General features: G+C 44.4%; 1 protein-coding gene across 2 annotated transcripts in view; it reads right to left on the reverse strand.

Moving 5' to 3' along the window:
- The window catches only part of COL9A3 (collagen type IX alpha 3 chain), a 69,864-nt gene that overhangs the window by 17,866 nt on the left and 37,339 nt on the right, over positions 1–14,659 (reverse strand). For both annotated transcript variants that reach the window (XM_081196204.1, XM_081196203.1), the window contains 9 exons: positions 14,018–14,071; positions 11,078–11,131; positions 8,068–8,121; positions 6,995–7,048; positions 4,785–4,838; positions 3,168–3,221; positions 2,907–2,951; positions 2,578–2,631; positions 1,902–1,955 (listed from right to left, as the gene is read on the reverse strand). In XM_081196204.1, the coding sequence (XP_081052330.1) occupies positions 1,902–1,955; positions 2,578–2,631; positions 2,907–2,951; positions 3,168–3,221; positions 4,785–4,838; positions 6,995–7,048; positions 8,068–8,121; positions 11,078–11,131; positions 14,018–14,071 (477 nt within the window). The remainder of the gene's footprint in view (positions 1–1,901; positions 1,956–2,577; positions 2,632–2,906; positions 2,952–3,167; positions 3,222–4,784; positions 4,839–6,994; positions 7,049–8,067; positions 8,122–11,077; positions 11,132–14,017; positions 14,072–14,659) is intronic.

Below are 14,659 nucleotides of genomic sequence, written 5' to 3' on the forward strand. Positions count from 1 at the left end.
GACTAAAGCTTTGGAAGAAGAAAATCAATGAAATTTGTACCAACAATGATCAGAACTTTGCGCTAGTAAGGTGAAAGGAAAGGAAAGTTTTTAATATGGATTATTTCTATGGTTTGGCAAAGTGAAGAGTAATTTGGTTTTCTATGGGAAATATAGTCAATAAAAGGAAGGGCAGGGATTGAAATATGCACAGCCGATGGAAAATGATCTTAAGTAATAAATTGGCAAGTAGATAAAAATATGTTTTATAATGCAGCGAGAGAGGGAGAAGGACACAAGTGTAAGAAAAGGTGGGAGATCAACTTTTAAATATGTATTAAATTTAAATTAATTTGATGTATATTCGTTAATTTTTTTGAAAAGCAATAAAACATCAGCAAATTTAATATTTAAAAAAGAAATGTTCTGATTTGTTTCTGCAGAGTTTACACAACGACAAAGCCATCATCCTGAATTTATCTTGACTTACTTGCTTGGTGGTTACAAACTTTCCTATCAGCCATTCACACCGTTCACACCCTCTTACACCTTTTCAGTGTACAGTGGTACCTCGGGTTAAGTACTTAATTCGTTCCGGAGGTACGTTCTTAACCTGAAACTGTTCTTAACCTGAAGCACCACTTTAGCTAACGGGGCCTCCTGCTGCTGCCGTGCCGCCGGAGCACGATTTCTGTTCTTATCCTGAAGCAAAGTTTTTAACCTGAAGCACTATTTCTGGGTTAGCAGAGTCTGTAACCTGAAGCGTATGTAACCTGAAGCGTATGTAACCCGAAGTACCACTGTATTTCCTATCCACAAAAAGTTTGCCATCTTTCTTTTTTTAAAAAGTGGATTTGTTGCACCAGGGTGAAAGAATGCTTCAATCCATTGTGCAAACCTAAACTGATGTGTTTGAATTCCCTGCTGCAGAATGCTGTCAGGCCGGAGGCAACTTTGGAAGAATTTGAGGAGCACCGTGGAAGAACAATACATGGAATTTGAGCATCCTCTCTGCCCTGGGTAGGAAACAATCTGAGCGCACTTTGAGACTTTCACTATTTTCAGATGGGATTCCATCACAAATCAACAATGCACGTTGTGTAACTGTAGTCAGTTGGGAGTTTTTGCACAAGAAAGTCGCTTCCCCAAAAGATCAAAATTCTTGCAATAAGGAAAGTGATGAAAAAAATGCCTTGTGGATGACAATGTGGCAGCATCTACAAGTTGGAATAAATGCTCAGTAAAGAGCCAACATTGTTCAATTTGCCTTGCAAGCAAATCAGGGTGTGTCCTCAATAAACAGGTTGTCTGCAAGAGCCCTTAGGGTAGAACGTGCTTCTCAAGCAACCATCACCACATACAGTTTTCCTGTTATTTTCTCGCAGTTCTCCAGTTACCCTTTTATTCCTTCGCTTTATAATTATGAGTAAGGAGTATGGTTTTCCAGCTTATTTCCTTCCCCGTGGAAATGCCTTATTCTGCTGCTTGATGACTGGCCCAAGGCACTCGCAAGAAATCAGCTAAGATGCCCTGTGTGCGCGATTTTGATCAAATAAAAGAGAAGAAAGAGATTTAAAACACACAAACATACTGCCTGCTGTGAGTCAATTGCTAGAGCTCATTAGATGCAAAATGAAAACAAATATTTACCATGAGCTGAAGACTCCAAATTAAAGTGGCTTCTAAATGCTGTGATATTTTAAGAGGAAGGCAATTGACAGGCAGATGTTGAAAAGTTCACCATCCATTATCCTTTCTACTCTTAACTTAATTTTGGTAAGCACTGGGTAGGAATCGCAGTCACAGAGAGCACAGGACAGGTGTATTCTGGGGCGAAAGGAGATGGACTCCACCTCGATGGAAGTTTAGCATGTGACTAAGATGAGCAATAATGCTTTTAAACGGGATTACTGGTTACTTACAGAAGATCCCCTTGGACCAGGGTCGCCTCTCTCCCCAGGGATCCCACGATCTCCCTGAGAAAAATAACAGAAGGTCATATGTGGTACATTTGCAAACAATCCAGTCCCGCTATTCAAAGCCGTTGTTCTGTGTCAGGTGTGGGCGGGACGGACCCACATGGAGATCTATCTGCTGGTGGATCTCAGGGAGGTTTGCAATAGATCTACAAGGGTTCTGAGCTCAAATGGTTGCAAAATTTTGCAGTGTGGCGTCTGTCCTGCTCAGGGTGTTCCAAGGAAACCAGAATTCTCTATTCCACTTCTAATTCTCCTGCCAACACATGGTTTTCTGTCTTATCTTCTGTCCCTCACCCCAGAAACCGTGAGTCAACCTTTCATTGAACACAGCCATTGCTGAGTTTGCTGGTTCCTTGCCCCCTTTTCGGTCTTTCCCCTAGAGATTTTGTTGCACTCAGTAAGCCTCAGGAGAACTGATAGCGCTCGCTCTCTCTCTCTCTCTCTCTCTCTCTCTCTCTCATGTGCGGGCAGAGCCGTTTTGGACCTGCACCTGCAATCTGTATGTCAGAAACAGAGGGAATGAAGATGGCTCTGAGCTCGTCATCAACAGTGAAGCAGAGCAACCTGGAAGGATGAGTGTTATCGACAAGCATGGAGCATGCATGGATGAGATACGTACAGGTATACCTGGCTCTCCTGAAGGACCGGTTCCTCCCATCTCTCCCGGAACGCCCTACCGGAGGACAGAGAATGAAAAGTGACCAGGGCGTTCCATTAAGTCTGCGTTTCCATTTGCAAAAGTTCGCCACCCAGTCAGATGGGGGACAGACCCCCAGGCTAGCTGTCAAATACAGGTGAGCAAAGCTGAGGAGATGCTGTGGTGGTCTTACCGACAGGTGGCGACCCAGGACAACCTTTGGTGGCAAAGAGTATCCATGACAGAGTAAACACCCCGGCTTAAAGCAACTCACATACTTCCAAGGACGTTAAATAAAAGGCCTTACTTACTGGTTGACCCTTTTCGCCTTTAGTTCCAGGTCTTCCAGGTAGTCCCTGAAGGGGAGAGTCATCAGTGTCAGAAAACATGGAAGCAACAGAGAATTAAATTCACCACTGAGTGTTCTAGAAAGCAGGAAATGGTCGGCAGCCCTACCCAAGCTGTTGATGTGGTTGGACATACATATACAACACCTCAAACTCCTTGGACGAATGTAATAAATATATAAATTGTTCCCCCCACGAAGATGTTTTCTGTGGAAGAATACTCACAGGAAGTCCATTTGGCCCTTTTTCTCCAGGAACACCAAAGCGAGCTGCATCACCCTGTAAAATGCAAAATAATGTGGGTGTGCGGGTTGTTCAGCCTATTGGAGCATTAACATCAGCAGAGAAATTTAAAAGAGGGTCCAGCAGTTCAGCCCATTGTACACTTCTGTAGAATATTGCCCTTTCTTTTTCTTTTGGGGTTTGGGGTTCATTTCAAGCCAAGAGTTTACTTAATGACAGTAAACTGGCACCACACAGTAGAACCATTGAATACAATCTTAGAAAATAAGTGGGGTTTTAAAGGCTGGTGGCAGCTGTGCTATGTGAACATGAGTTAGAGATGGGAGAATCTATTAATTTCTGTTTTTCTCGGTTTTTTATTTTCCCTTTTCTAAGCTTCAAAAATATCCTACCCCTTCCTCCCTTCCTTCAGATTTTAAATAATTTTCCCCCACAATATAGTAAAATAGTGACTACAAAAAATACGAATCAAGTAAGTAAAATACTGAGTTTTTCATTTATCCAACTTGATGTGCAGTTCTCCCTATTTCCGTATCAGCTTGCTTTTTTTTTTAAAAAAGGAGTCCTCACGAAAATTCATCAGCATGTTTCTGCCAATACAGTGGTACCTCGGGTTAAGAACTTAATTCGTTCTGGAGGTCTGTTCTTAACCTGAAACTGTTCTTAACCTGAGGTTCCACTTCAGCTAATGGGGCCTCCTGCTTCCACTGTGCGATTTCTGTTCTCATCCTAAAGCAAAGTTCTTAACCCAAGGTACTATTTCTGGGTTAGTGGAGTCTGAAACCTGAAGTGCCTGTAACCTGAAGCTCCCATAACCTGAAGCATATGTAACCCGAGGTACCACTGTATACACATCTTTAAATGTACCCCCCCCCCCAATATACACATTTTGGCAAAGCAATTGCATAATACATTTTTGTACATGTTACTGAATCTTATTTCTACACCAGCAACAAGGCAATGTCCTGGCTACACCAGGGGCAGCAGTCTACTTCAAGGAGTGTGTGATGGCTCCATGTGGCGCACAGAGCCCTGATCTCTGGGGCAGTGGGGTGGGAAGTGGCCAGGAAGCATAAAAGAATGGCCAGGGGGTTTTCCACAGATGTCTGACTGGCCACCTTAAGAAAAGGAGGCTGGACTTGGTAGCCTTTGGGCCTGATCCAGCAAAGCAGTTCTTTATGCCTTGGATGCTGCTTTTCAACAGATTTTCTTTATGTCCTTTTTCTTGGGGGGGGACGGACGGACAAACTTAGTTTTATTAATTTCCACCTTTGAACTGTTTAACATGATATACCTTTGTTTTCATTCAAGCATATGATGAGCAAGCATTACGCAAAAAATAAGAAGAAAACAACAACAAACGCTCAGATAAGCATTTCTGAATAAACTGACAAATATATACCAAAATCATTGCAATTGTTACAGATACGAAATTGCGCATGGTAATGTGTATTGCTTAGATTGGCAACCGTAAATCAAAGGTATTTTGCACCAATAACAATTAGAACATACAGGAATTTGCAGGAAGAGGAGAGGGGAAAACGTTAAACTATGTGCTTTGTGCATACTTTGACAGGGTTCGTAAACAGGACTACAAACCTTCTCACCATCGAGTCCATGAGTCCCATCTCTTCCATCTTTTCCAGGCATGCCCTGAAATAGTGGAGGACACCATGTTTAAGTGGGGGGGGGGGGGGCGGCGGCGGCGTGGAATTAAATAAACATCACAGATACCCCTGTCCACCCAAGACCCTTAATTGTTTAGTTCTGCCTTTAAGTGCAGCGCCCTCGCCTCTCAGGATAAATTACCAGTGTTAAAAGAAAGAACTGCTCCTTTTTCCCTTATGGGGTATCCAAGAGCCCGTATAGAGTCCTTAAGTAGGTTCTCTATCGGTAGGAGAAAATAGCAGAGGCCAACCAGAGAATGTTGAGAAGCAAAACAGCTAGTAAGCCTGATCTTTATTAAACTGTTGCAACAGGATTCCCCCATTCCCCCCACGCAGGGAGGGAGGGAGAGGAACCCAGAACATTGGTGTGCAAGCTCTTATACAGACTTTTGAAATTGCCTACCCTGTAGCTCAAGACCACCCCCCAAAAAACATCATACATACATCACAGAAAGAGGTGGTCCCCAGCAGAAATTTGAGCGTGTTGCTTCTCTCCTGTCTGCCAGGATACCTGATAATGCCATACAGTGGTGCCTCGCAAGACGAAATTAATTCGTTCCACGAGTTTTTTCGTCTAGCGAATTTTTCGTCTTGTGAAGCACGGTGTCGGAAAAGTTTTGGAAAAGCTTCAAAAATCACCAAAAACCTCAAAAAAGGCTACCACACCGCGTTCTATGAGTTGCTCCTCGAAGTCAAGTCGCAACTGTATTAACGGTGTTAAGAAAAAGGAAACAAACTTGCAAAAAACGCAAGACGTTTTCGTCTTGCGAAGCAAGCCCATAGGGAAATTCGTCTTGCGAAGCAGCTCAAAAACAGCAAAACCCTTTCGTCTAGCGAGTTTTTCGTCTTGCGGGGCACCACTGTATCTGATTGCCTTTTCTGGGTAGCCTGGCCATTCCTTGGAGATGGTCAATACTTAGTTCCTGAATCTCTTGCGCATATTGATACTGTGCTCAGCTTAACAGATACTTGCCAGACTGTATTTACAGGGAGGTGTAAGTCCCTACAGTCCAAAGACAACTGGAAAGCTTTCCCCATTTTCTTTCGATCTGAAGAGAAACCAGAGTATTCCCCCATTTTCTTTCTCCTTGCAGATAAATATTTGAGGTCAATTTGGGAGAGTCAAAATGGCTTCAGGATTGCTCTCCTGTACTGTTTCAGACACTATATTTATGCATCTGTGTTTGCCTTGTACATTTATGAACATTTATTCCATATATATACTGGTATATGCTGTCTTTTTCGCCCTTTGGGGGGGAACCGGCCCATAGGGCGCACCTAGGTTTTTTTTGGGGGGGGGAGGAAAAAAAATTATTTCCCCCCCAGCCCCCAGAACAGGCTGCTATCCGCAAGCCTTGGGAGCCCGGTGGGAAGTCGCACCGGGCTCCCAAGGCTTGCGGAGAGCTGCCCGAAGCCTGGAGAGCAAGAAGGGTCCGTACGCACCGACCCCTCTCGCTCTCCAGGCTTCAGCGAAAGCCTGCATTCGCCCCATAGGACGCACACACATTTCCCCTTCATTTTTGGAGGGGGAAAAGTGCATCCTATAGGGCGAAAAATACGTTATATAAGACCTTAGCATTCTTATAACACCAGTAAGTTAGGCTCCATCTGCACTATGTGTTTAAAGCTGTATCGTTCCTTTTTCAACAGGCATCCCCCAAAGAACCCTGGTAACTGAAGGGTGTTGAGAGTTATTCAGAGACCCCCTACTTACCCTCACAGAGCTACAGTTCTCAGAGTGGTTTAAGGGCCAGTCTGAACTCTGAGAATTGTAGTTCAGTGAAAGGAACAGAGGGTCACCTAACAACTCTCAGCACCCTTAAGAAACTACAGTTGCTGGGATTATTGGGGGTGTGGAGGCATGGCTGTTTAAAGCGGTATGACACTGATTTAAATGCATAGTGCAAACAGGGACTAAGAGAAAACGAGAATGCTAGTCACCATACTGAGAGACACATTTCACGTCTCCTGAAACTGTGACTCAGGATTTAGATGATTAAGTGGCATGCAAATCCTGTTCAATAAAAGTAATATCTTGAGCTTCAGGGTCACCATATCTCTACCAAACAGGGCACGCACGTTCCCTTGCTATGAACTTAGCACCAAAAATAGCTTCATGTTAACGATGACAGCAAGACTTACAGGTTCTCCTAAGGGTCCAGCAGTTCCTGGCGTTCCTTTGGGTCCTGGTCTGCCCTAGGAGCAGAGAGCAAAAAAACTCTTAACAAGCATTACTTGTGGCCAATGAAGTATCATCAAAACATATGAACCTACCCGGGCCCCGAGATCATCTTCTGATGCCCTTCTTCATGTGCCTCCTCCTCGAGAGGTCCAGAGAGTGGCAACACAAGAACGGGGCCTTCCCTGCAGTGGCTCCCCGTCTGTGGAGTGCTCTCCCCAGGGAAGTTTGCCTGGTGCCTTCATTATACACCTTTAGGCACCAGGCAAAAACGTTCCTCTTTAACCAGGCCTTTGGCTGATCCGATTTACATCCTATGCCCTTTTAAAAAGTGGCTCTATTTTGCGGAGGGATGTTATTGGGTTATTGTATTTATTTTGATTTTATATATTGTGATCTTTTCCGTGAACCGCCCTGAGACCTCCGGGTATAGGGCGGTATATAAATTCAATAAACGAAAGATAAAATAAATAAATAAAACAAAGAGAGGGGTGAATGCTGAAAGGAATCTTCCTTCAGAAACAGATAGGTAGCCGTGTTGGTCTGCCATAGTCAAAATAAAAAAATTCCTTCAAGTAGCACCTTAAAGACCAACTAAGTTAGTTCTTGGTATGAGCTTTTGTGTGCATGCACACTTCTTCAGATACACAAGAAGTGTGCATGCACACGAAAGCTCATACCAAGAACTAACTTAGTTGGTCTTTAAGGTGCTACTTGAAGGAATTTTTTTATTCTTCCTTCAGAAGTCTTCCTTACAGCACTAGCAAAACTTAGAGAATGCAGTGGAGCCTTAAAGGCTGTGTCATTCTCCGTGAGACACAAGAGCCATTTCTCTTAGTAATTATTCTTTTGATGTTTTAACATTTCTTGTCGTCCTAGTTCTCTCTGCGCTCCAGCACCTTTCAAATATAGGCAGTGGAACAAAACTCTTAATGGAAAAAGGTAATGTTAAGTAAAACAACACATACATAGAAATAATATAAATAATGATGATGGTGGTATTAGTAAGTATAGTAAAAAATAGAAATGTACTTACAGTATCGCCTTTGGGTCCCCGGAACCCCTGAGGACCCCGATCTCCACGAGGCCCCTGAAATGAAAAAGCAGAAAAAGCCTTTTGTCATTCTATTTTGCAATGGCCCGGGCCATTTTCACACATTAATAATAATAATAATAATAATAATAATAATAATAATAATAATAATTTATTTATACCCCGCCCATCTGGCTGGGCTTCCCCAGCCACTCTGGGCGGCTTCCAACCAAATATTAAAATACAGTAATACATCAAACATTAAAAGCTTCCCTGAACAAGGCTGCCTTCAGATGTCTTCTAAAAGTTTGGTAGTTGTTATTCTCTTTGACATCTGGTGGGAGGGCGTTTCACAGGGCGGGTGCCACTACCGAGAAGGCCCTCTGCCTGGTTCCCTGTAACTTGGCTTCTCGCAGTGAGGGAACCACCAGAAGGCCCTCGGCGCAGGACCTCAGTGTCCGGGCAGAACGATGGAGGTGGAGACGCTCCTTCAGATATACTGGACCGGGGCCGTTTAGGGCTTTAAAGGTCAGCACCAACACTTTGAATTGTGCTCGGAAGCCAATTGGGAGTCAATGTAGGTCTTTCAAGACCGGTGTTATGTGGATTTGGCGGCCGCCCCCAGTCACCAGTCTAGCTGCTGCATTCTTAGTTTCCGGGTCACCTTCAAAGGTAGCCCCATGTAGAGCACATTGCAGTAGTCCAAGCGGGAGATAACCAGAGCATACACTACTATTAAGTTGTGTGAAAGCCAACCAATATGCTCTGGAAACATGAAGTCTGGGGAGAAAGACGCATCTGCAAGCAAATATGTGTCTATTCAAGGAGAGACAGGATTATCTATGCTCCCTGGTCTTTCAAGATTTTGCATCCTTTTGTTTCATTCCTACTTGTCCAGTCTCGAATTGGTGACAAGCCCCTGTGACCCAAACTTATGTAAAAATATCTTAAAAGAATTTATCATAGAAAATGTCTTTTTAGGATCCCATTTTGAATCTTGTGCTAGTTTAAAACATATATACTCACATTTTTTGATTTATTTTATGTGCCAAATGCAATTTATCTGCAGCATTCTTTGGCTACATGCATTTTTTAAAAAGGAATATTATGGAGTGGACCCCGATTTTCATGCTTAAAAGTAGACCCACTTAAATTTAAGTCCCATTGATGTTCTGCTATTCCAACCATGGAGAGATTTGGCTCCAGCTCCCATATGCTCTGGGAAGTGGGTGGCGCTGTGGGTTAAACCACAGAGCCTAGGACTTGCTGATCAGAAGGTTGGTGGTTCGAATCCCCACGACGGGGTGAGCTCCCGTTGCTCGGTCCCTGCTCCTGCGCACCTAGCAGTTTGAAAGCATGTCAAAGTGCAAGTAGATAAATAGGTACCGCTCCGGCAGGAAGGTAAACGGCGTTTCCGTGCGCTGCTCTGGTTTGACAGAAGTGGTTTAGTCATGCTGGCCACATGACCCGGAAGCTGTACGCCGGCTCCCTCGGCCAATAAAGCGAGATGAGCACTGCAACCCCAAAGTCGGTCACGTCTGGAACTAATGGTCAGGGGTCCCCTTTACCCCTTTACCTCCCCATATGCTCTATTAAACCATTTCCATAAAAAAGTGTCATATTTTCATTCATTCCTGTTCCACTAGTGGATGTGGTTTTCAAAACTTTTCTCCCCCATTCATTTCATTTAGCAAAAATAAGGAACCTCTAAATTTAAATTTATTCAAGTTGTATGATGAAGTTGAATTTATCTTTCTGTCTGAATAGTATATGGTTTAGGTTCACCACCCATTCTTGCTCATGTTCAGGGGACCATATATTGGCTTAATAATATGCAGAAAAAGCAAGATCTCTCCAATTAAACATAGTTTCACATTTCAGCCAAACCAGGAAACTATGGTTACCAGCTTTGGAAGAAGCCAGGTTCCCTAAACCACATTTTGAAGTATTTTTAGGATCTTGGCTTATTCTGAAGCTGGAAACCACATTTTCTGAGTTTGCAGGAACCTGGAAATGATGGCTAATTGGAGACTTCAGCACTGTAGTCAGAGAAGAGCAAAGGGGCTTATATGCGCGGGCAGAAATCATGTTCATATCTTGATTTATTAAGCCAAAATAGGGGTGTCCCAAATAGAGCAGCAATATTTGTTGCTTGCTCTGCTGAGTTTTTCTTTTGATTCCCCTTTTCTTGAAGTTTTCCCTTTTCTGGATCTTTGCTTGCTAGAATTGCAAAGTTCTCAATGCTGCCTAGAGAGGGCACTGTCCTGTCAAAAAACAACCACCAAACACTCAAATCTACTCCGTATTTCAGAAAGTTGCTTGTCTGTTCTCTGTGCAGCTTTTAAGATCTTGTAACCAAACTCTGCACGACGGTTCCTGAGATCAAGGAGCAGGTTTTCATCTACGTTTGTGAAATATACTCAAAGTTGAGAGTGGATTTCATGTTCTTTATTCAGCTCATAGTGGTGAGGAGGAATGGAAGTTCCCCCAGAAGGTCTGCTTTATATACATTATTTACACAATGGGCCCCACGTGATTGGCTAATTCTGGGATTCTCCTGTAGGCCAATCAGGTTGCGGATTCACTTCCACCTGGAGCTGGATTGGGTGCCTCCTGTGGACCAATCAGACTGCTGAATTCTGGGTCCTATTGTTCTAGGACCAATCAGACTGCTGCATTCTGAATCCTATTGTTCTAGGACCAATCAGACTGCTGCATTCTGAATCCTATTGTTCTAGGACCAATCAGACTGCTGCATTTTGGATCCTATTCAACTCAGTACATAACAGTTTGGATGCAACGGGACACCATCTTGAATTATGGTGGTGGGCTGAACTTTTCAAAACTGCACTGATCTTAACCACTGGTTTCCAAGCTGCACAAGTTTCTTTGTTTAGAATTCCTGAGCAACCCTGGGTGCACAGCTGATAGTAAAAAAATGAAGAGAAATAGGCCTTGTTACATCTGGAAATACCCACGGGAGAAACCTAGCAATATAAAAAGAGGCACATACCGCTTTTCCTGGGGGGCCCGGAAGGCCGGGAGGTCCTCTGAAACCAATTGTTCCCTGAAAACAAGAAATGAACTTGGTCAGACCTTTGCCTAGAAGAGAGACTTGTCCTTAATAAGCAAATTATTAAGGACAAGAAAGCACACAGAACTTTTCATGCATTCTCTGACCTTCAGCAGCAGCTTCCAACACCCACCCACATAAAAAAGAGGTGTTATTGCCAGTTTACAGAAAGTACAGAAAGTATTGATCTGATGTGTACAGATCTTTCCTTTTCTAATTGATTTAAGAGGGTTCTGGAAGCTTCTGGAAGCTTCTCTGTGTGAAAGAAACAAGCCGAAAGTTTGTTATTTTTTGGGTTATTCCTTCAAAGAAGCTGAGTACAGATGGTTTAAACTGGTTCTGTTATCTCTTCTGCAAGGTAGAGATAATAGTAGAGGCCAAAAGGACCCTGGGTTTCACTCACTTTCTCTTTCCGTCTCTCTTTTGTTCTAGTGTGGTGTTCTGTACATAGTATGTTTAGTGTTAAGGTTTAGTCTTATAAGTTAAGTTCTAAGTTTATTATTAAGGGAAATGGTTGGCGCTGTGGTATAAACCACAGAGTCTAGGGCTTGCCGATCAGAGGGACGGCAGTTCAAATCCCCACGACGGGGTGAGCTCCCGTTGCTTGGTCCCTGCTCCTGCCAACCTAGCAGTTCAAAAGCACGTCAAAGTGCAAGTAGATAAATAGGTACCACTCTGGCGGGAAGGTAAACAGTGTTTCCATGCTCTGCTCTGGTTCACCAGAAGTGGCTTAGTCATGCTGGCCACATGACCTGGAAGCTGTACACCGGCTCCCTCGGCCAATAAAGCGAGATGAGCGCCGCAACCCGAGTCGGCCACGACTGGACCTAATGGTCAGGGGTACCTTTAAGTTTATCAAGTCTGCAGCAACTGGATTTCTTATGGACAGTGCCAATCCTGAATATATTAGATTTGTGACCATGATGCTCATTTGTCTTCAGTAGCAGTAAAGCTCTGCTGGATGGAATATTAATTGCCTCTGGTCTATTTTTGGGGAACCCTGCAACCTGTTTATGTTTTCACTCTGCGAACTATACATTGGAATCTACTCTGGATAAATATTGAGTAGACTTTCAATGACAGTTATGCCCGATCAAGGATGAATCAATTCCAGGCAAGGGCAACCCTTGAGGTGGGCATGGCGAGAGGCACAGGCTGGTGAGACAGCCAAGGGCGAAACAGACCATCCTGGGGGGCTGCCTTTGCCTCATGATCTTGAGGTTCCCCACCTCTCCTGCAAGGTAAGCCAGTATTCTGCGAAGACTGACAGGCAACTGCTTGCCAAAGGTGGCCTAGTTGCATCAGAGGCCAAGGAAAGGTCTGAAGTAGGGGAACCTTTCTCATGGTCAATTTCCACTCTCTCTCTTTTTTTTGCTTTTTTAAAAATTAACGTTCTTATGTCACATATGTATACATTATCATATTACAGAGCATATTATAATATATTTTCCAACATGTATACAAAGTTTATATACCAAATTTATGTAGCTAAAGAAAGAAAAAAGTAAAAACAAAGACATAAAGCCATTTCAAAATAATATTTGTACCAACACTACAGACTTCCTGTCAATCTCGTTGTATATTCCTTCTTTTACAAATGAATGTACTCTTATTATTGTATATTTCTTTACATTTTATCTAATACATTCCTATTTCAATATGTACCGTATTTTTTGCCCTATGGGAAGCACTTTTTCCCCTCCAAAAATGAAGGGGAAATGTGTGTGCGTCCTATGGGGCGAATGCAGGCTCCTTGGCTTCAGCGATAGCAACGGAGGCTTCGCGTTGCTTTTGCTGAAGCCAGGAGAGTCGGCTCTTTGAGGCTGGCGGTAGGGAAAAGTAGCGCTTCCCCCCACCGCCAGCCCCACAAACTCGGGTGGCAGCAGGAAGGCGTGCGACGCCTTAGCGCTGCTCCCCGACCCGGCTTTGAGGCTGGCGGTGGGGGAAAGCAGCGCTTCCCCCCACCGCCAGCCCCACAAGCTGCGTCGAAAAGCCCGCAGGAGCCACACAGCCTTTAAGGAGCGTGCCACTTTTGGGGGCTTTTCCCCAAGGAGGGAGAAGGGACTGACTGGCCGAGTCAGTCCCTTCTCCCTCCTGTGGGCTTTTGTGGGGGATGGGGTAATTCCCCCACCTCCCGCAAATGCACGCAGAAGCCGCGCGCTCTTGGGGCCTTCTCCCCAAGGAGGGAGAAGGGACTGACTGGCCGAGTCAGTCCCTTCTCCCTCCTGTGGGCTTCTGTGGGAGATGGGGGAATTCCCCCACCTCCCGCAAAAGCATTCAGAAGCCGCGCGCTCTTTAAAGTCTGCGCGGCTTCCGCTGGCTTTTCTAACGGGGGGGATTCCCCCATCTCCCCCACCTTGTAGAAAAGCCCGCAGGAGCCGCGCACCTTGTAGAAAAGCCCGCAGGAGCCGCTCTTGGGGGCTTTTCCCCAAGGAGGGACAAGGGACTGACTGGCCGTTTCAGTCCCTTCTCCCTCCTGGTCGAAAAGCCTGCAGGAGTCGCGTGCGGCTCCTGTGGGCTTTTGCGGGAGGTGGAGGAATTCCGCCACCTCCTGCAAAAGCAGGGAGAAGGTCTTGGAGTAGCGCACAGGCTGCGTGCAGCCTGTCCTCTGCTCCCAGAGCTTCAGGGGGGGGGGTGAATCATATTTTTCCCCTTGATTCCCCCCCCCCGAAAACTAGGTGTGCCCTATGGGCCGGTGCGCTGTATAGGGCAAAAAATACGGTACCCTTAATCTTGTTTCTCAACTCAATTTCTCTCCAACGTCAATCAACATCAATTTCCACTCTTACTCACACGTTACACAGAAGCGCTGGATTCGAGAACAGCCTTCTTTGGTGCAAGGGTCTGAGAAGAGTCAAGAGGAAAGGAAGCTGGACTTACCCTGTCTCCAACAGGCCCCACGGGGCCAATCAGACCTCTTAACCCTCGTGGTCCCTAGGAAAGAAAAGTTTTGATTTATTGAGAAAACTCAGGATTAAATGAAATTCTGGAAGCGGTATGCAGGCCAAGGCATTGTTTGGTGGGAAAAGACAGAGATCAGAGTCGGGGGCTATTTTTTGTGAGCTGGGCAGTACTATGGGCAGAACTATGCCCAGAGCATTTGGAGTAAAAAAAGAGATGCTGGAGTGAAAAGGAGGGACTACCCAGAGGACTGTGTCTTAAAAACAACTAATGGAAAACAACATGGAATAATTTTTTTGTCCCTTGCAGGATAACAGATATATGGACTATGTTAAGTAAGATAGTGAGTCGCACACCAGTGGTTGATGGCGAAGATAAGGGCGGTTAAGATCGGAACTATGAAAGTGGAAAACAACAAGGAAGAAAAGCAGAAAACAAATGAAGGACATCTCTCGATATCCAGAACGTTTGAAGCCCCCTTTTGAATTTATTTATTTTAATTTGGAATGTTTAATTGGCTGTATTTTTTGTTTAACGATTCGGTATGATTGGAATTGATTTGTCATTAATTGGAAGGTTTTTAATTGAAAACGAATAAAGAAGAAGAAGAAGAGTTTGGAT

The sequence above is a fragment of the Podarcis bocagei genome, assembly GCF_964188305.1.
Source record: "Podarcis bocagei genome assembly, chromosome: 5".
Lineage (NCBI taxonomy): Eukaryota > Metazoa > Chordata > Lepidosauria > Squamata > Lacertidae > Podarcis > Podarcis bocagei.